This window comes from Pectinophora gossypiella, chromosome 8 (assembly GCF_024362695.1).
Source record: "Pectinophora gossypiella chromosome 8, ilPecGoss1.1, whole genome shotgun sequence".
Lineage (NCBI taxonomy): Eukaryota > Metazoa > Arthropoda > Insecta > Lepidoptera > Gelechiidae > Pectinophora > Pectinophora gossypiella.
This window is the reverse complement of record NC_065411.1, coordinates 11,183,198-11,202,731: the sequence shown is the minus strand read 5'-3', so window position 1 is coordinate 11,202,731 and position 19,534 is coordinate 11,183,198. Positions and strand designations below refer to the sequence as shown.

The window sequence follows — 19,534 nt, the reverse complement described above, 5'->3', positions numbered from 1 at the left end:
TCACTGTCATTCCTTGTGGAAAGTTATAAAATCTAGTCCTAACAGGTATTGACCACACCATTAAACTGACCATACTGACAACAAAGTATGCTTTCATTGCCTTTAACAACTGAAATTGGTAGGTATCTCAGTCGTAAAATATTTCCTAATTATTACCTCTACTACTATTTAATTTTCGGTTTCCTGTAAACATTGTAAAATCTTATAAGAATCTTTCACATATGGATAACATTAAAATATCTATTATATTAAAACTCACCGATTATGAAGAGTGTGCTACCCAAGAGGCATAAACCAAGCCTGACGCAAACTGCCCGGTTCAGACTACTCGTCACGCGCCGTGAGAAGTAGCTGATCGGGCAGTTCCATCTCTGGTCATTCGGCTGCTGCTCGTACGTCACCGTCGTCGGCTGGTACACTGCACTCGTCGGCATTTTCACTGCCCTTACCACTTCACACCAAAACAAAGATGTTCGCAACGGTTTCCGTGCACCACACAAAATCACAAGCACTTATTGGAAACACGTCAACAAACAATCAAAAAAGGGGCAACTATATTTTTTTAAACAAATAAACAATGCGCTTTTGCGCAACGATAGACAGACAAAGTGCAGCGCAATAAAAATATATTAATTGTGTGATTGGACAAAATTTCACAACCACCCCACGCACGCTACAGAAAGGAATAAAAATTGAATGAATGGACCGGAATGTTTGTGTTTGATATTGACCGAATGAATAAATTTAGTGTTTAGTGCCTTTGTAGTGCTGTCATTAGTATATTTCATGATCCAGTTTACCGGTTTTTTTAAATAAATGCTCGTTAGTGTTCTATGATAATAAATGTTATAAAAATCTTTTTCTAGAGGACACCGAATATCCTGGAAGTAAACAGTTTGATTTTCTGGCTTGTTTAGCTGTCAAAATAGACGTGTTAGACCGTGGGATTTTTGCCATAGGGATCAACAAGAACATTACCTATATAACCACTATGTTCATAGGCAAACTCGTTATATTGCTTTTGTGCCAGGTATAATATCTGCTGTTACGGAAGCCCAGTATATAATATTACAAAGGGATTATTTTAAATAAAAATCCTTAAATATTGTGCAAAAATATTATAATAATATATTTTTAAATACAGTTCATTATCACTATTAAATCATTTCATATCACTAACAGTCGTACAACTTCAAAATTATAGCTACATTTTTCTCTAACAGGTAAAAGGCACTCATTCTTGTTAATAAACACGGATCCTAAAATAGGCCGTCTCAAAATATATACATTTTACAAACATTCGTGATGAATAATAATTAATCTTAAAAGTAAATGTCGAATAATATAGTGGAATATTCAGATATAAATAATAAAACTGAACACATAGCTTATCTAGTCACAATTATAACTTATTTACATATCGATTGATCAATTAATAAGGCACCAAGAGCGTGAGCAACTGCCTCATAACATTCAAATGTAAATAAATCTAAAACAAAATCAATTACTTTTTGTGCTTTGTACTGAACATGATTAAGTTATATACAAATATACTACAAAAATAATCGAGACAATTCATTGTTTGTATACGCCAAGAAAAGAATTGATAAAATATGTTATATTTAAAAAAGGATTACTAAATTCGTTATATTGCTTCTGTGCCAGGTATAATATCTGCTGTTACGGAAGCCCAGTATATAATATTACATTCACTGGAATATAAAGAGTAGCTTTATAACTTAAACGTTAATTAAGACTAAATTATGAAATGTATGCAGTATTGAGCATAATATACGTACGACAGAATCAATAGCTAGGTAAGCGAATTCGCAAATTAAAATGTGGTATATTTACTGTGCAACCGTCACCCAAAGTTGTCATCACAGGCAATACACACTACAATAATAAGCTGTAGCTAATGGTAAAATATGAAGAGTACCGACTGCACCCGTCCTGTAATTCAACATGTCAATCTGTCATAATATTAGTTATTCACAGGTCACAGTCTATAAAATTGTAAATTTAGTAATATATTTTCCTAATCATAGTCCCAGCAGGCAAAAATATCAATTTTGTCATGTATCTTGTTTTCCAAACATTTATTTGTCAGTCTCATATTAGCAGCTCAAGACTAGTTGCCGTTGTTGGTCAGTACTCAAACAAATGACTATTAGAGTTTAGCAATATTTACAAGCGTAGTTTCCTCAAAACGCGATCGCAATCCTTGAGACTGCATCCGATACTGAACCTGAACACATATGTGGTTATAAATCACACCTCGAATTACATATCCTAACATAGAACTCTCCAAAAACTCAAACATCGATCAGTATCACATACATAGTCTCTTAGAGTCGTTATCTATTGCGATCATTTAAAACTAGACCCTTATACATCGGGGAGACAAATATCATCAATTTCGTCGTATCAATGAATCATTCGACGGCAAACCCGGCCGTCTCGAGGACGGCCTGTTTCAGTTTGTCATGCAATTTCTCCTTACTCGGGTAAGGGGGTAAGTCGAGTCGATTGAAGCAGGTGTGCGCCTTCGGCAGGGAGTCGGGCGAGGCGTCCGCGACGAGGTGCAGCGTGAAGAGCCGCGGGGCCGCCGCGCCGGTCGAGCCCTGCAGCGCGCGGAACCCCGCCAGCGGGACCCTCCGGGAGCCGGTAACGAACTGGAGGAGTCTCGCTCGCATCTCTTGGTCGAACTGTTCGACGATCTCCCAGAACCAGCCGACGATGGGCGCGTCGGGGCCGACGTGCTTGAGGCGCGTGTGGCGGCGCCAGTCGGCGGCGTCGAGGTCGGCGCGGCCGGCCAGCAGAGGCTGCAGGTCGCGCGGCGCCAGCGGCCGCAGCAGCGCGGGCGGCACCACGTCGCCCAGCCCGCGCTGCAGCGCCAGCCACTGCCGCTCGGCGCCGCGCGTGAAGCGGTGCGCCACGTACAGCCGCACGTACTCGCGCTTGTTGGCGTCCGTCACGGGCTCCGCGCCGCCGCCCGGCCGCAGCTCCACGCTGCGCACCGCGCCGAACGACGAACACTCCACCGAGAACGTGGTGTCTATCACGCCGGCGATGCTGTTGTCCCTGGAATACATGAAGAGGGAATTTTACATTCTAAACGTCATAATAATGCACATAATTAAAATCGTAGTTTAGATCCAATTTCTTTTTTTGATACGGAACCATAATTAACCATAGCTATTTAGCGTATTCCAAGTCAATTTACAATTTTCTAAAACTTCTCAAACCATGTCCTTTGAATGTTTAATATTGGTACGTACGTACGTACGTACTTTTTTAGCATTCTCCCAGAATCCAAGGGAACTTTTTGGTAACCGCTGGCCGCTATAAACAAATGTGCTATATACTAACAGCATCCAGGAGAGCGAGCGATGCAGCTCGGGGTCTACGTCGCGGATGTCTCGCAGCGTGATGGGCCGGCCGAGCAGCTGCTTGTAGAAGGGCGCGGTGAAGGCGGCGTCCAGTTGGTGCCCGTGGAACAACGCCACGCCCAATATGCGGCCCGCGAAGTGAAAGTACGACAGGTGCTCTGGGTTCACCTGGAAAGTGATTATATGGAGAAATCAATAATAGTACCGGCGTGCGTGTATGGATCGATTGATGATTGTGGGAAGGAGTGTGTCAGGATCGAAACAAATCGAATTCCGTAGTCTCTGCTTACCCCGGTGGGAAATAGGCGTGAGTTTATGTATCAATAATAGTGCACTCAATAAGGCAAGTTGACAACATTAAATGATAGTCTTTAACGAAATTTAGATGTCCCCTAAACCTTAATATATTGGTGGTGATTCCAGCAGACATACACCTAATAGGGTAGTTTCCAACTAGTCAAATCAGTTAATTTTTACTAAACGTCAAACACGGAATTACTATGGAATTTGTATGAGAAGGCAACCTGTCTCATAGAGAAACGTGACAAAATGTCGCACTTATTATTACATTTTTGTTTATAGAAATTCATAAATAAGTTAAAATAGAAAAAAATAAAACATTCTTTGTCAACTTTAGATCCGTCTTTATTTAGTAAGGAGCCAGGTCTGCGTGACAACCGCGCTGCGCGTGTCAGACTTCATGCATGCTCTATTGTGATAAAAGAATGATAAAATACTCACTCCGGAGTCAGCATTGATTTGCAGGGCGTACCGATCGTCTCCAGCATTGGCGTATTGGAACAATCCGTAGTGTGGGTTGAACAGCTCTCTGCCTAGCAAGTGCAGCCACTCGCGCGCCACGCCGCCGTAGTCCAAGCCTTCCTCGCCGCGGAATTTCACCAACAACCGCTTGCGCAGTTCCTTGCCGCGTAGCTTCATCACTAAACGATAAGATTCTTCGAGCACTTCGTTGCGTGATACCTGAAACATGGAAAATAACTTTGCTGACTGTTGTTCGATTGTTAATAATAATATTTAGTTACATACACGAATACATAAGATCACGCCTATTTCCCGTTGGGGTGGGTAGAGACTACGGAATTCCACTTATTACGATCCTGACGCACTACTTTCGCATCCCTCTTGATCAAAGACTTTAGACTGCTCTTGACCTGGCCTTTCATCATTCAATCTTTTTTCTTTATTTTTCTTTTTTAAATCATCCTGGATCTATCTGATCGCGGTATGTACGCCTACGCCTTCTTTCATTTCTACCACTTACACCCGCGTCATAAACCATTTTCCTAAGTCTACCTTCTTTCATTCTCACTATATGTCCGAACCGGCAGCAGCAGTAGGTTTTGTTAGCGACAAAATGAAACGTTATAAGCGGAAAAAGGGCTTTTTAAGCTTGGAAACCAAACTCGTATCGGTGCGGAGTGTCCCTTTTATAAATAGTGTTATTGCTTATTCTATGACGCTACCTCAATCCTACAATGTCCGGTCTGCGGCTGCAAGGCTTGGAGCTCTGCCCTCAAGACCCTCGCTTTAGCCGCGAGGTCGCGCTTGTACTTGGGCAGTGCGTCCGAGTCCGCGGGCTCGCTGGCGGGCGCGGCCGCGGGTAACGACGGCTGTGTCGGCGTCGACGGCGTCGGATCGCCCGGCGTCTGGAAATAACGTCATTAATTTGTATTATATTTACCTTATATATTTTATTTATTATTATATTTACTTTATTTTTACTGATTATTTTTTGACTGTTTTTTTAAATTTGTCTGTATGTTATTCATGAGAGATATGATATAACTCAAACCCTGTTACGTTTTACAGGGTACAGAGTTATAAGTATAATAGTCATCATCATTAATTTAAGAGCCATGCTCTTGTCGGTGTAGCATTTTCCATACTACTTTTTTAGGGGAAAATAGGGCAGCGGTTTCCCTCTTGCCTTCAGCCCCGCAATACTTTGTCTGACGCGAGTGGGATGGCGCACGAAGAAGTATATTTCAAAGCCGTACTAGGACTCCTGTGCTCCGCCTTTGAATAGTACGGACAGTTACTGCTGTCTCTGTCAGGATCCAGGTTACAGTATAAAAGTAGAGAATTCAAATTACAAGGAGCCGGGCGGAGAGCGCGAGGCGAGGGTCGGTGAACTGCGTGGTGCGGTTGTTGTGGTCGACGAAGTAGACGCGGCCCGAGGGCGCGTGGCGCAGCTCCCAGCCCGGCGGCAGCGCGCCGGCCGGCGCGGCGCAGTGCCGCAGGTGCGCCGGCACGCGCGGGTCGTGCCACGTCGACGCGCCCGTCACGCTGTTGTAGAAGTACACCTGCCCCTGGCCCGTCGTCCGCATCTCTGTGGGTTACACCCTATCTCAATACACCAATAACACACAGGCTACGTGACGACCTAAGCTGTCACCATCGAAGCAAATGGAAATTCAGTCTTTCCTTACTTCAGTTGGAAATATACGTGAGTTTATGTATGTATGTATGACAACCTAACATGCGATTCCCCTTTTGGTACGAAGTTCTATGATGGATAAATATGCATTGTTAACTAAAGCTACTTTTTCGTAAAAAATTTGAATGCGGTTGTCGTCGTTCCTGCTAACCGCATAGTGCGTAGGTATCCTTAGTTACGTCATAAACGAATAACATACCGTATCCAGGCGGTAGGTCGGTGGCGGCTATGGGTGTGGCGGGCGTGGAGGCAGGCGGGCTGGCGGGCGGCGGCGGCCCGCGACCACGCACCGCTGTTTGTGGCTGCGGCTCCGGTCTGCATATATACAAACGTTAACTAAATAAATCATTCAAACGTAATATGTAGAGTACAACTATAAAATAGGGAATAATATTACGTATAGAACGGTAACTCTCCGCTCCTCACCAGCGGCTGAGGTAGGTTTACCTCACCCCCTCAATCTCACAAAGGCGCGTGTACGATAACGTCAATGTGCAATGTGCTTGTGTAAAACGAGGTTTTTTATTAAGTGTCCGGAGTGTGATACAACTACGTACTTACATGAGTCATATCAGGGTTGATGAGGTTGGTAATCCACCTAACAACCCACACTACAGAAGGAGTACGAGCACCCCGAACACTGAATACAAAAATCTCAATTCTTATCGTGTGCCACCTTACCATGTAAGTGCGAGCGGGACAGATAGTTCCCTTTTTATACACAGAGCTTAGTTAGATGGATAAGATTAACCATGTGGCGGCAGGTGATGAATCCATCGCCCTTTGAACGGTCCATCATGTTAGAAAGAACACAATCCTTTCAACGATTTTTACGACATACCCGAAAAGATACTCGTAAGCAGCTGAACTAGTTTTTCGCTTCTAGTCCAGCAGACTCCTATAAGCATAGATGTAATTACACGAAGCATAAGCACTTTACACATTTGCATTTCTACTTAAATGTCCGAACACGCAAGAACAATCCTAACCTTCCCAGTCATTAGGAAGCGCGCACCCTAATGCGAATTGGACGTCTCGAAGACAAGTTTTCGTACGTTTACGATCGACACAAGTTCGTACGACAACGCGTCCTAAGTGCAACCGGCCGACAATATATGTTTGGTTTGTTTATCAATCCATTATTCGGTAAAAATTTATCAACAATAACATAACAAACTAGGTTAACTTTATAACAACTTCCTTCCTGTTGCACACATTATGGAATCAGCTGTATGCAAAGTTATTGTTTATTTCATTCTTATGTTTAAAATATTTTATTACTTCAGTCTTTAAATATACTGATAGCCAAACGATAACTAAGTTACTCGGCGCGCGAGTCTAATTTATTCTTATAACCAAAAATGTCGAATAATTACCTCAAAGATATAGTCTGCGCGTGATTCACTTCAGCATCGGAGAGCGGGGATGAAGGGGATGACGGGGAAGCGGGACAGGCGGGGGACATAGGGGATGCCGGGGAGTTGGGTGCGGCTGGGGACGCGGGGGAGGCGGGGGACGGCGGTGATACGGGGGACGCTGGCGCGGGGGACGAGGGCGTCGCCACATCGCCCGCTGGCCGCTCCCACTGCGTACGCCGCAATGCGTGGTTCACGTAATATGGCCTGAAACATCAATGTTAACCTTTCACAACCCGAGAATCGCGGCTCGGAAACCGTCAAAACCCGGCCGTTTTTCGCGTCTTTCGAGGTGGCTCCCTGGGGAGCCACTGGGGAGTTCAGGATTTCATGTACAGGTTGATTCTTTTTTACAAAATCAGACGATTATAATAATTTTATTAGCTAGATGCACCTATTGTGTCAAATTTTCATTATACTATTTTCAGTAATAAATCTTAATATTTTTTATTTTATAACTACTTCTTATTAGATAACTGTCAATATGCTGTTTTTCAATTTTTATTATATAATGTAAATAATTGGAAGAAGGTATATAATACTTAGTAAAATTACATGTCTGTGTGTAAACATATATTTACTTTTTTATTTATTTTATTTATAATTAAAAAATATATTTATAAAGCATGCTTTTATAAAAATGCTCGTCAAGACAAACAGATGAACCCAAATTCAATAAGTTTACGTTGTTCCTTCATCAAGTTCCAGTGATCACCTTCCGATTACGTCATTCATCAGATCAGCTCACTGCCACCAAAATATTGCATTGTCATCTAACGTACATATCTCGGCAAAATTTTAGCGCAATCGGATATCTTCTCGGGGCAGGGGATGCTGTCCTTGGCGTAACCACTGTTGGCGTCGTGGGTGGTACCCAGGTCTAAAAAGGCAAATAACATATTTAGTTATTGATGACATACCTAGGTATGATTGAGGTCTGGAAATGATTATCTGTTTTCACATAATTACTTTTCACAATAAAGTCTAAAATGAAACTAAGGTAAGGTATGGGGCCAGACCCACCGGGAGTTACCGATACTGGGTAGGCGAGGGATAATGGTACCGGATTTATCCGAGATTGTACCGGGTCTTCTTCCGAATCACTCATTTCAATCCCTAAAATGATAACATCGCACGTGTTAAAAATACATACATATATTTAGTACGTGGCTCCCTGTGGAGCCGACGGATTTTCTGACATTAGTTCTAAAAAATAACAGCCTGTATAAACCAAAATGGCGGCGTCAGTTATTCCGTGGTTGATTTATCAACTAAAATAAAATTTATACGTACATATTTTCATGAACTAATTACATAATTCGATTCCTGGATAAATTTTAGATAAAAAGAAGCTAGAATGATATAAGAATTTCATTGAAAATACGCAATAAACACTTTGCGAAAACGCGATGCCCAATCGCCGATTTTACTGAGTTATTTTTTGGTAATTCCTTTGAAATTTCAGGTTTCTTTTGATAAATAAACTATAATTATAATAAATACTTACCTTTTTTACCCGAGGAAATCCAAAAAACACAATATTATTCACAAGATATGCAAAAATGTGCACCACGCGCAGCACTACTTTTCGATTCCAATTTTTTTGCAGTAGAGTTGAAAAGTTCTTCGTATTTGGTAGCATTATGTTGCTCACTTCATTACCTTGTCAAATATATATAATACAAGCCAATATCTGCTATAATAACTGAGAAATAAGCGCGAAATCGGAGCGCAGTAGGGTTGGCTCTTTGGGGAGCCGGCGGGAGTTAGTTGTTTTTGACGCTGGCTCTTTCAGGAGCCATCGGGTTGCGAAAGGTTAATAAAGTACCTGCCACCTAAAACATAATATATAAATAATATATTTTAACATCACACCGTCATACAGCATACGACAACTGATTGACATCTTCAAGAGGAAAGTCAAAGATAACTATTATTCTTTATCAGGGGTATTATTGTTATATTTATTGTGGGTTTTGCTCTTAATTGATGAGGTATAAGATTATTATGATGTAATACAGGCGAATGCTCGCAGTGTGAGAGCACCATTTAAATAGTTGAAAATCTTTTTTTGGCAAGAGTATATCTGTATGCATTATTTTCTCAAGCCGACAAGTAAAAAGAAAAGGATTGAGATGAAAAACTACAGGCAAACCAATAACATAATTGTGAAGTAATATCCTTCCTCTATACTAAAGAAAAGACGTCGTAAAAAATAACACCGGGAAATACTAGATTTGTGTCATCAAAGTAATTATGAATGAATCACTTTGAATTGCTAAACACCCTACAGATGTACAGAGATCAAACAAAAGTAGTAGTTTGTAAACAAATTTCACTATCTAAAGCTAATTAGCCATTCATTACATAATTAGCAACTGACTAATCAGATAATTTTCAACAGCTAGTTGTTATTAGACAAAACAAAAACAGTGCTAATCACCTGCCACTAGATGTGAATCGCTCTTCCCAGTGTGGGGGCAGAGGTTGCTGTGATAGTGTGGGACTGACGGGGGGGTCTCTCGGGGCTCTCACGTCGCCGGCGGGGCCCACCACAGCTAGCGGAGAGCCCTCCCCCGCCGCCGACGCCGGCTCACCGCGCGCGCCGTCCCGGGACAACAGGGACACAATCACTTGACCTCGGACACCACATGTCTCGCCAGAACCATCCTCACAAAGCTCTAGACATTGGTCTGTGAAAAAAATAATTCAAGTAACAATGTCCATATTCTGTAAGTACTTGCCCAATTCCTTCCTATTCAATGTATTTCTCATGTTACAATAGAATATGTGGGGTACTACTATGCTCTCATGTACTCAAAATTCCTAATGGATTTAAGTCAAGGGCATGACATAAAAACAACAAAGATTGAAAATGTCTGTAAGTAATGAACACTACTTACAACCAGTGTCTTTTAGTTTGTGGACTGTAGAAGGCTGGATTCGGACACATCCTAAAAAGCCTGATCCTTGTCTTTTATGAACTTTTCTTTGATTCCAAACACTGAAATAATAAAACATATTACAACATTAAAAAAAATAGAAATTTACACTATGCTTTCTAGGCTCCCACTACCTTAGTACTAAAAACATTGTAGTTGTAAATTTTGTAGTGACTACTAAACTACAATTCCTGAGTATGTTTCCAGTCAACTATGAATCTTTGAACCAGCATGATTGGTATCTGGGGAGATATAAAGGTCCAAAGGAACTGGTTATAGTTTGGTGTATGGTTATGTTACTACACAGAGATAGGTCTCACCTGATTGTGATCCCATCTCCTTTTGTAAGGTAAAGGTCATAGTGAGTGTTCCACTTTGGGTCCAAAGTTGCTTTGACCGCATTTGTTGAATATACTTGTCCACTACCATCCACCGATATTTTGGCAAAAGGATCCGGCAATCCTACAAAAAATCAATCATTATTGACATATAATTGCATAATACGCAGGTACTTAGTATGTCAAGGAGGTTCTGCACTGATCTGGTGATTGCTTATCATTCATTGTAGCACAAATATGACAAATTCAAGGTATCTTTATCTAAACCTTCATGGTAAGAACCTTTCAACAGTATGGAATTAGCAAACGCGTGCGCAATAGTATTATAGAATACCAACTTGAACACACGCCATGCACATCTAAACTTTATTACCAAAAGCAAACATTTTAAAACAATACAAACTATAAAATTATTACAAAACTTACGAAACAGATCTCTTCGTACCAAATTCCTCGCACACAGAACTAAAAGAAAATAGTTTGAGCATAATTAGTATGTGGAATGTAATATTCAAAAGCAAAATAATCACAGGCATTGGTATCGTGGAAAAGGAGATTTTAACATAGCTTTACTTACTTGTAAGTCTTATTTTCTGTGCTCCATATTTACGATTTGAAACAGGAGTGGACATTTTTTGTATTTTCAACTAAACATTACAAGTAATAAACACTAATTCTAAATATCATTTCCACTTCATAAACTTTCAGCCACCATTTTTCTTTCATTGATATGATAGATGTTGGAAGGGAACGAACGAACGAATGACATCAGTAACTCATTCACTTGAAGCATAGACAGTAATTTTTTTTTTAATTTAGGGCACTAAACATCGATATTTCAATTATCGATATATTGAAATATCAGAAGTTACCGGTTTATTTCTAGATTATCTCTGAAGAACGAACTATAAAAATATCAACAGTTAGGTCAACCCTTAGAGAAAGGGTTCAGTCAATCAAGCCATTAGTATATATTCCTTGAAGTCGTTCGTAAGGTGAGCTACTAGCTATTCTCAAAGTGTAGGCAAGTCTGCGAATAATTGTAATTTGAGTACTTTTATATCTAAATATTAAATTAACTTTCTTTCGAAAACATACAATTCGTATTTGTTTGTCTTATCAAACTATCTTATGATGCTGTTTAGTTTTGTTATCTATTATATTATATTTACTGTAGCTTTATCATTACGATCGCTGCCGCCGCCGGCTCAAGCTCAAAACTTGTCCGAGACCAATATATCATTCAAAAATGAAATAATTGATTGTACGTAGGTACTTAATTTACAATACGTAGGTAATAATTAATGTTTCATATTTTCAGAAAATGCAGCCTATCATCATAGTCCACGGTGGAGCTGGTGATATTCCCACAAGTCGCGTACAAGGTAAATTGGATGGTATTAGAGTAGCAGTCCGGGCGGGTTATGAAGTCCTAAAGAAAGGCGGAACGTCTTTGGATGCTGTGGAGGCTGCGGTCGTTGCTATGGAGAAAGACGAGAATTTTAACGCCGGTAAGAAAGATGAAAATAATTACCAACTTACTTAAAATTTATTTAAATTAGTTGGACTTAGGTATAACATAATAAATATTGCTTGCAGGATATGGTTCCGTGTTAAACCTTCGAGGTGAAGTGGAAATGGAAGCCAGTATCATGAGCGGTACAAAACTCGACGTCGGCGCAGTAACTCTTATAAAGGACTTCCTACATCCCATAAGTATTGCTCATAAAGTTTTAACGGATTCTCCACATTCTCTGTTAGGTGGTGAAGGAGCGAAATTGTTTGCTTTGGAGAAGGTACTTAATAATTTACTTTTGATTTAACAATCTGTGTATATACATTATATTCTGTTAGGTATTGTACCTATCTACCTACTAAACTTTTTTTATTATAGGGATTTAAAACAGTGCCTCCGGAGTCATTAATTAGTGAAAATGCTAAAAATGCTTTAGATAAGTTTTTGAAACATGGTGAATTTGGAAGAACTGAAATTGGGACAAAAGATGAGGTAGGTACCTATTTAATACTTTATATAATATTACTAATTTGTCTATTCGGTATTGTACCCGCCGCGTTATTATTGACATAAAGATAAACTTGTGATAAATGTGTAACCACAGGACAAATTTACATTAAATATTATTAATAGTATAAAAGAGGAGGAATTAAAATCTGTCTGCTTCCATTTGTTTACCAACATTTTTTTTTTATTTTTAAGAATCAAATATTTATTTATTACTTTATAGGGTGGAGTGGGCACAGTTGGTGCAGTGGCTATAGATGCGAATGGCCACGTGGCGGTAGCCACCAGTACAGGAGGTATGAGTGGAAAAGCTGTGGGCAGGATTGGAGACACACCGCAAATTGGGAGCGGTACTTACGCGGACGATAACATTGGCGGAGTTTCTACAACTGGTAAATTTTGAGTATCTTTTAGTATTTTTTTTTCACAATTCAATGTGTCTAATTCACATTTATACTAATTTTTAGGACACGGTGAATCGATCCTGAAGTACTGCGTAGCTCATGCTATTGTTAAGTTAATGGAAAATGGCCTTGACGCCTGTACCGCTACTACGAATGCTATTAATGGTAAGTCAGTCCAATCGTGTCTAGATATTTTGTCAGCCATATTTCTAATAATTTTTACTTCTTTATTAATTTTGTAAAGTTATTGAATGTTGAAATAATAGTTGTGGTATCCTATTTATTTCAGGGATGACGTCAAGATTGAATAACACTGCTGGTGCTATTAGCCTATCCAACAAGGGGGACGTGGGAGTCCATTTTAGTTCTAACAGGATGGCGTGGGCTTACGTGAAAAACAATAAAGTAATTTATGGAATAGATCAAGGGCAAGTTTTGGAGGAATCTTATGATGAAAAGAAGAATTAAACAGTACTCACTAACATTTTAAAGTACATTTTATACATTTTTATAATTAGTTAAATAGAAGAGAAAAGGTTATACCTATATGGTTAGTTATGGTTATTCCTAGCTGAAGACTGTGTAAAGGAATAATTATGTCCTAAAGTGAAAAGAGTGTAACATTTAGTGAAAAGATGAAAAACATAATATTAATTTATCATTGTCAAACATGTATCTACGTTACCTAATTTCATAGTTAATAGTCGAATTGCAATAAACGATATTGGTAATGAAATATATCAGAGTTTATTTGATGTACTTAATCGTCATTAATAACTGGCTAAGGAATAATCTCTTAACGTTAAACAACAAAAAATCCAAATACATATGTTTCCACAAAACCGCCGCATCCAGTCCACCTGTAACAAATGACATTAAAATTCATGTTTGTGATATGGCATCTCCACAACTATGTAACTGTAGTACCATACAGCGTGTAATGGATATCAAGTATCTTGGCATGATGATAGATCAACATTTAAATTTTGATGCTCATATTCAATGCCTTTCAAAACGTATTAGAAAGACCATAGGAATAATTAAGAAATTAAGGTCGTCTGCTGATAAAACTCTTTTAAGATCTGTTTATATAGCTATATGTCAGTCGGTTGCCAGCTATTGTGTCTCCGTTTGGGGTAGTGCTGCAAAAACTAAGCTCAAGGATGCAGAGAGAGCACAAAGATCAGTTCTAAAAGTAATGCTGAAGAAACCCTACAGATACCCCACAGACACCTTGTATAAGGAAGCCAAGGTACTAACAATTCGACAGTTATTTATTCTAAAGACATGCATTATCACCCAAAAACACATATTAAATTCTGACACATATAAAGAACTGTTAAAAAAACGCATTTTCAGCGTACCTTTGCCGACTGTTAACACGGCTTTCGCGGGTAGATTTGGAGAGTTTGTGAGATCTCGCACTTACAATGCAGTAGCTAAGTCTTGCTGTATTATAGACTGCCCTATTCCGCTAGCAAAGCCCGTGTTAACAGACTGGTTACTCACCCTGGACTATTCCACTACTGAAGACCTCGTAAAATAAATTTTCTACATACCTCTTCCTCAATTTACAAATATACTACACTTTATTTTGTAATGCCTATCTTTGTTTTCTTTTGTTTTTTTGTTATAATTTTACATTGTAAGTAAAATTAAGGCTAATAAAATATAAAAAAAATATCTGGTTCCCCAAGATTCAGGCATTGCCTAGTTTGGGGACCCCTGTACAACTCCTGAAAACTAATTAGATTATAAGCACACCTTTAGTTTTAAGTAAACAATTTTTGTATTTCTCCTATTTTGTGCAATAAAGTTATTATTATTATTATTATTATTATTATAGTTGTAGCTTTCAATCTAAAACAGAAATATATATAGCGTGTTGAGATAATATTTATAAATAATAAAAATAATAATAAAAATTCTTTATTACTCAAACAAGGTACAATTTAAACATTTTAACAGCGAGCCCTGCACTAGGGATCACCCTGTATCGCAGTGGCTCAATGAGATACAATTTTCGCTTAATATTTAACATCAAGTTAAATAAATAAAATTATACATCAAGTCCGGTGGAAACTTAACTGAATAATACAGTTAAAAAAAAATATTAGTTTATCTCATTTACAGCTATTACTACCGTTTAACAATTCATCCGGCAGCTTTGTAAATTTTAACTTTAGTTATTGAAAATTTTAATCATGATACTCTTATCTTTCATTTTCGGGCCCGTACAAAGATAATACGAGTCGAGTCGAACGGTTCGCCAGTCGGCCTGGAACGTGTTAATATTTTGGTAGATTTACTGGTAAATAATGGTAACACTTCAATTTGACAGTCAGATGTTTTTGACATTTGTCGGAAAACTATCAATGGAATTCCGGGATATTTTCCTGTTTTAGATTAGTTTTGTTTCATAAAATACATTGAAATATAAGTATAAAATATAATGTTGATTAACGGGAATATGCCATTATGGTTTAGGCCCGCCGAACTGCACCACTTTAATTGGTTGTTTAGTGTGGCTCCATGCTTCGCTGTTCACTCTTCAAAAATTAATATTATAACAGATCCTCGAATCTTTTACGATACTTTATGTGAGAGATTTAGGAAAGCCGATAAACGAATATCCGTCGCTAGTCTGTACATAGGTACAGGGATCTTGGAACGTAGGTTATTAGATATTACTAAAGAGACTGTCCACACGAAAAACTTGAAGTTTAATGTTCTTTTGGACTATCAGAGAGGGACGCGTGGCGAGGAGAACTCCAGGACTTTGTTGCAAGATTTTTTGGATGAAATGCCGACTCAGTGTATTGTGTCTTTGTATCAGACTCCTCGACTTCAGGGGTCATGGTCTAAAGCTTTACCCTCTAGGTATAATGAGTTGGTAGGCCTGCAACACATGAAACTATATATAGCGGACGATACAGTGCTGCTGAGTGGTGCCAACTGTTCCACTGACTACTTCCAGCAGAGACAAGATCGCTATATTGAGATAGAAGATCCTGATATTGCAGACTTCTATAGTGAACTCATAGGTAGGACTGTGTAAGTTGTTATTAGTTATTGGTTTGGTTTGGAGTCTGTGTTTGCATTACTTTTCACATAGAACTCTCACTTAAATTTTGTGTAATCCACATACAGCATCATAATGTAACCATCTGCCATTTTTTTAGCTAATTCTTATAATGAATTTGCAATTATTTCGTTTTAAATATGGTACATTATATTTAAATCTTAATTTATATTTATTACAGAGGAAGTTAGTGCTTTTAGCAAAAAATGTGAACGAGGTGGATCTGTGAAAGGATTTCAAAGAAAGTTGACTAAAGATATGATGATGAATGTAGTCAATATGAGAATGAGAGATTTCACAGAGAAGTGGAAAGCCCAGCAGGGATCTAACTATTATAAAGTTTTTGGAGGTATGTGTATCAACATTTTAATCTAAATAACAAATCAGAATGAGTGGAAAAAAATATACATTTTTGTAGTAACCTAACTTTTATATATATATCTAGTTAGATTCCATTTTACCTTCTGATAAAGAACTCAAATTGGTAGAAGAGAGCTCTTACAATAAAATTTCATTCCTCAAACTTTTCACCAGAAATTATTTCTGTGATATAAAAATGCCTATGGTGATAAGGCCCCCAGGCCTTATTAGTTGTCTAATTCGTAAACATTTGAAAATATAATTTAATTGAACTACCACTACTTACTACTACTATATTTTTCTATTTGTAAAGAATTGTATATTGAACTCTTATGTTTCACAAGTTTAAATTCAACTTTACAGATTTAAATAAAGACACATGGGTATTCCCTCTCATCCAAATGGGAGAGTTTGGCATCAGACAAGATGAACAAGCAACACTAAGTTTATTGTCATCTGCCCCTGAGGGCTCTTGCATTCGCTTAGCTACTGGATACTTCAATTTGACGGAACAATATGCTTCGGCGTTGTTGAAGGACTGCAATGCAAATGTCAGCCTGCTCATGGCTCATCCTAATGTAAGACATTTGAATTTGCTATAGGTTAAGAGTACTGTAGTAGTAACATGGAGCACATGAAGATTTTCAGAGTGGATTAGACAAAACTGGTGTGTTAGGATTGTAATAAGTGGAATTCTGTGGCCTCTCCAAGCAAAGTTTATCTCAAATCGTTGAATAAATTTTTGTGATAGTGATCATAGTTTGATTCTAGTGTTCTAAATAATATTTATGTAAATTTTGGTATAGGACCTAAAATTATTTTTATCTGTTTTTTGCAGGCAAATGGTTTCCTAGGAGCTGCTGGACCGGCGGGAGGGATTCCACATGCCTACTCCCTCATAGCACAACAGTAAGCACTACTGTACTAATAACAAATTGTTTAATTTAAATTAATCAAAGATGTACTACAATTTAGTCTTATTTATACTTTATTTCTTCCCATTTCCTAACTATACATATTACGACGTTCCAGGTTTAAAAAGAAAATAGAAGATTTAGATCAATCTGAGAGAATTCGAATGTTTGAATACCAACGCCCTGGATGGACTTTTCACGCGAAAGGATTGTGGTATGATCAATTATTATTAAAAAAAAAGATGTTTGATCTTAAGCAGTTACAGCCTAAGATTGCTGGAAAGAAATTATTTAACAGTAATAGAAGTAGTCTTTCACCTTATTACACACAAGGATTTTATACTTTATGGTGATAATTCCTACAGGCAAACTTAAATTTATTTTAGCTAAGTTTACGGTTTATATGTCAAAAACCGGATTTGTATTTTGCGACACATTTTAGTTGACGCATAAGTCATATTTTTCACTTAATTTATTTTTAAGCTTTTGTTTACACTAATATTTAATCGATATTAATTTGTGTATCTAGGTATTATCCACCCGGCAGCAATGTGCCTTGGGGAACTATAGTTGGCTCTGCAAACCTGGGAGAGCGGTCAGTGCGTCGCGACTTGGAAGCACAGGCCGTCATCTTTACGTCATCGCCAGAGCTTCAGGTACGTACATACATTCGTATATATACTCATGCCCGGAAAAGAGGTGAGGAGAGTCACAAGTAATCAGAAGACATCTTGCAGTCACTTTGATACATAGTCTTAAAATGAATGTGATGAAATGTTTATTTTTTTTTCGGTTATCAAGTTTTTGCCCCCTTTTCCCAGAGCTCTTACCGAGGTGCTAACAGATAGCATGGGGTATGATTAACGTAAGAATATTTTATAATTTTACAGATGAGGCTTCACGATGAGTGCGCCGAGCTGCACAAATATGGTACCGAGTGCAATAAGGAGCTGCAGGAGCGACAAGTGCCTTTGTGGGTGCGTGCCACCGTCGGCTTGTTTAGAACGTACTTCTAAATACTATTTTAAGGGCCTGCTCACTCGACGGGGACGGATGGGCGGGCCTTTCGGATAATTTCGCCGCACCCGATAGAACAAAGGGATTTGCATACTGTCCAAGCATGCGCCGGCTATAATGACCGCGCCGCTGATGCTCCCTGCGTACGCGGATTTTATTGCTTCGCGGTGTAAATACCTATCTGCCCCAGACGTCCCGTCGTCTACACGGGCTTTGATACGACCATACTAGGGGCCTCAATAATAACCCTGACATCAGAGTTGGTAAGGTTACAACAATACTTACGTCATTTATCAAATTAAGGTTTTAGTCGGGAGGTCAGATGGTAGCTTTTGTAAAAAAATACTTGACAATAACTTTACGTTGGGTGCTTAGCTCACCTACTCCCCGTGAAAGCAGGACAAATGCTAGGAAGATGACCATTCATCAAGCCTTGCAGTTTTATAGACAGTATTATATATTTAATTGCCAAAGCAACAGAGAATGTTTAATTATTTTAAGACTTAAACCATTATTCGAAGCAATACTATGTTATTTTATAATTACGGACAGACTACAGGGCTACCGGATCTCAAAAAGTTGCACATGACTTCATATGAGCGTATGAACTTGTTAGTTATTTGTTTTTTAGCTTGTTGTAGATGTATCTTGTGATATTTGTTATAGTTTTGTTATCGGATATGCAATGAAGTTATTATAATGATCAACTTGTTTTTTTATTGCTGTATGGTTAGCAACCAGTTTCCTAATTTAAAGGTTTCGCAACCATTCTTCATAAGACATTGAACGTTTTGCATGGAACTAGCGAAATCGTTCGATGTTGAAGGTGTAACATTGCGTTGTATTGTTGTTGCCGAATCGGTTACAGTAGGTATAATAGCTTTGACGGCTCGAGAAATCATAGTTTTACTAAAATAATTATAGTCTCAAGGGTCTCGACAAATCAAAAGACCGAAAAAGTTTTCAAATCACTTTTTAATCATTATCCATTCTTATTTTCATCCATATAATCACATAATTATAATTATCTCGATTCACACTTAAAATTAATTTAAAATAAATTAAATGAAAAACACTCTGCAATAATTTATACAAAAAATTCAGTCGTTTTGTGACATTATTTGATTAGAATTAAAAGTGTACAATCAAATTTACAATAATAGGAATCAGGCACATTATTAATACGTAT

At 38.4% G+C, this 19,534-nt stretch overlaps 4 protein-coding genes across 6 annotated transcripts in view; 2 read left to right on the top strand and 2 right to left on the bottom strand.

The window, feature by feature from the left end:
* LOC126368830 (uncharacterized) overlaps positions 1-694 on the bottom strand; it is a 29,885-nt gene extending 29,191 nt beyond the window's left edge. Inside the window, exon 1 of the mRNA XM_050012991.1 lies at positions 260-694. Within this exon, the coding sequence (XP_049868948.1) occupies positions 260-434 (175 nt within the window). The 5' untranslated portion in view covers positions 435-694. The remainder of the gene's footprint in view (positions 1-259) is intronic.
* Positions 695-1,103: 409 nt separating this feature from the next.
* Positions 1,104-11,292, bottom strand: LOC126368793 (E3 ubiquitin-protein ligase SMURF2). Its single transcript, XM_050012947.1, has 12 exons — positions 11,123-11,292; positions 10,972-11,010; positions 10,528-10,669; positions 10,169-10,269; positions 9,709-9,958; positions 7,227-7,472; positions 6,050-6,165; positions 5,507-5,742; positions 4,877-5,059; positions 4,134-4,373; positions 3,373-3,560; positions 1,104-3,084 (listed from the first exon to the last, which is right to left on the bottom strand). The coding sequence occupies exons 1-12, from the start codon at positions 11,175-11,177 to the stop codon at positions 2,436-2,438; spliced, it is 2,445 nt and encodes an 814-aa protein (XP_049868904.1). The 5' UTR covers positions 11,178-11,292; the 3' UTR covers positions 1,104-2,435.
* A 204-nt stretch (positions 11,293-11,496) lies between these two features.
* LOC126368803 (probable isoaspartyl peptidase/L-asparaginase GA20639) lies at positions 11,497-13,710 on the top strand. 3 transcript variants are annotated; one of them, XM_050012960.1, is made up of 7 exons: positions 11,497-11,540; positions 11,867-12,056; positions 12,145-12,341; positions 12,440-12,553; positions 12,792-12,960; positions 13,036-13,137; positions 13,262-13,710. In XM_050012960.1, exons 2-7 carry the CDS (start codon positions 11,870-11,872, stop codon positions 13,438-13,440), a joined length of 948 nt encoding a protein of 315 aa, XP_049868917.1. In that variant the 5' UTR covers positions 11,497-11,540; positions 11,867-11,869; the 3' UTR covers positions 13,441-13,710. The 3 variants fall into 3 exon arrangements, with proteins under 3 accessions (XP_049868917.1, XP_049868918.1, XP_049868919.1); XM_050012961.1 differs by having other exon boundaries at positions 11,497-11,569; XM_050012962.1 differs by having other exon boundaries at positions 11,518-11,587.
* Positions 13,711-14,950: 1,240 nt separating this feature from the next.
* LOC126368796 (CDP-diacylglycerol--glycerol-3-phosphate 3-phosphatidyltransferase, mitochondrial) lies at positions 14,951-19,048 on the top strand. The gene is made up of 7 exons (XM_050012951.1): positions 14,951-16,016; positions 16,236-16,403; positions 16,778-16,992; positions 17,253-17,323; positions 17,447-17,542; positions 17,858-17,984; positions 18,219-19,048. The coding sequence occupies exons 1-7, from the start codon at positions 15,425-15,427 to the stop codon at positions 18,342-18,344; spliced, it is 1,395 nt and encodes a 464-aa protein (XP_049868908.1). The 5' UTR covers positions 14,951-15,424; the 3' UTR covers positions 18,345-19,048.
* The last annotated feature ends 486 nt before the right edge of the window (positions 19,049-19,534 follow it).

What these genes read in the sequence shown, in the direction of transcription:
- LOC126368793 (XM_050012947.1), bottom strand. Translation starts at nt 11,177, where the DNA reads ATGTCCACTCCTGTTTCAAATCGTAAATATGGAGCACAGAAAATAAGA. An exon ending in CGATTCACATCTAGTGGCAG is followed by an intron (nt 7,473 to 9,708) that starts GTGATTAGCACT and finishes TTGATGTTTCAG; the next exon opens with GCCATATTACGTGAACCACG. An exon ending in CGACCTACCGCCTGGATACG is followed by an intron (nt 5,743 to 6,049) that starts GTATGTTATTCG and finishes TGTAACCCACAG; the next exon opens with AGATGCGGACGACGGGCCAG.
- LOC126368803 (XM_050012960.1), top strand. Translation starts at nt 11,870, where the DNA reads ATGCAGCCTATCATCATAGTCCACGGTGGAGCTGGTGATATTCCCACA. An exon ending in AGACGAGAATTTTAACGCCG is followed by an intron (nt 12,057 to 12,144) that starts GTAAGAAAGATG and finishes TATTGCTTGCAG; the next exon opens with GATATGGTTCCGTGTTAAAC. An exon ending in TACTACGAATGCTATTAATG is followed by an intron (nt 13,138 to 13,261) that starts GTAAGTCAGTCC and finishes TATTTATTTCAG; the next exon opens with GGATGACGTCAAGATTGAAT.
- LOC126368796 (XM_050012951.1), top strand. Translation starts at nt 15,425, where the DNA reads ATGTTGATTAACGGGAATATGCCATTATGGTTTAGGCCCGCCGAACTG. An exon ending in CTTCTATAGTGAACTCATAG is followed by an intron (nt 16,017 to 16,235) that starts GTAGGACTGTGT and finishes TATTTATTACAG; the next exon opens with AGGAAGTTAGTGCTTTTAGC. An exon ending in CGTCATCGCCAGAGCTTCAG is followed by an intron (nt 17,985 to 18,218) that starts GTACGTACATAC and finishes ATAATTTTACAG; the next exon opens with ATGAGGCTTCACGATGAGTG.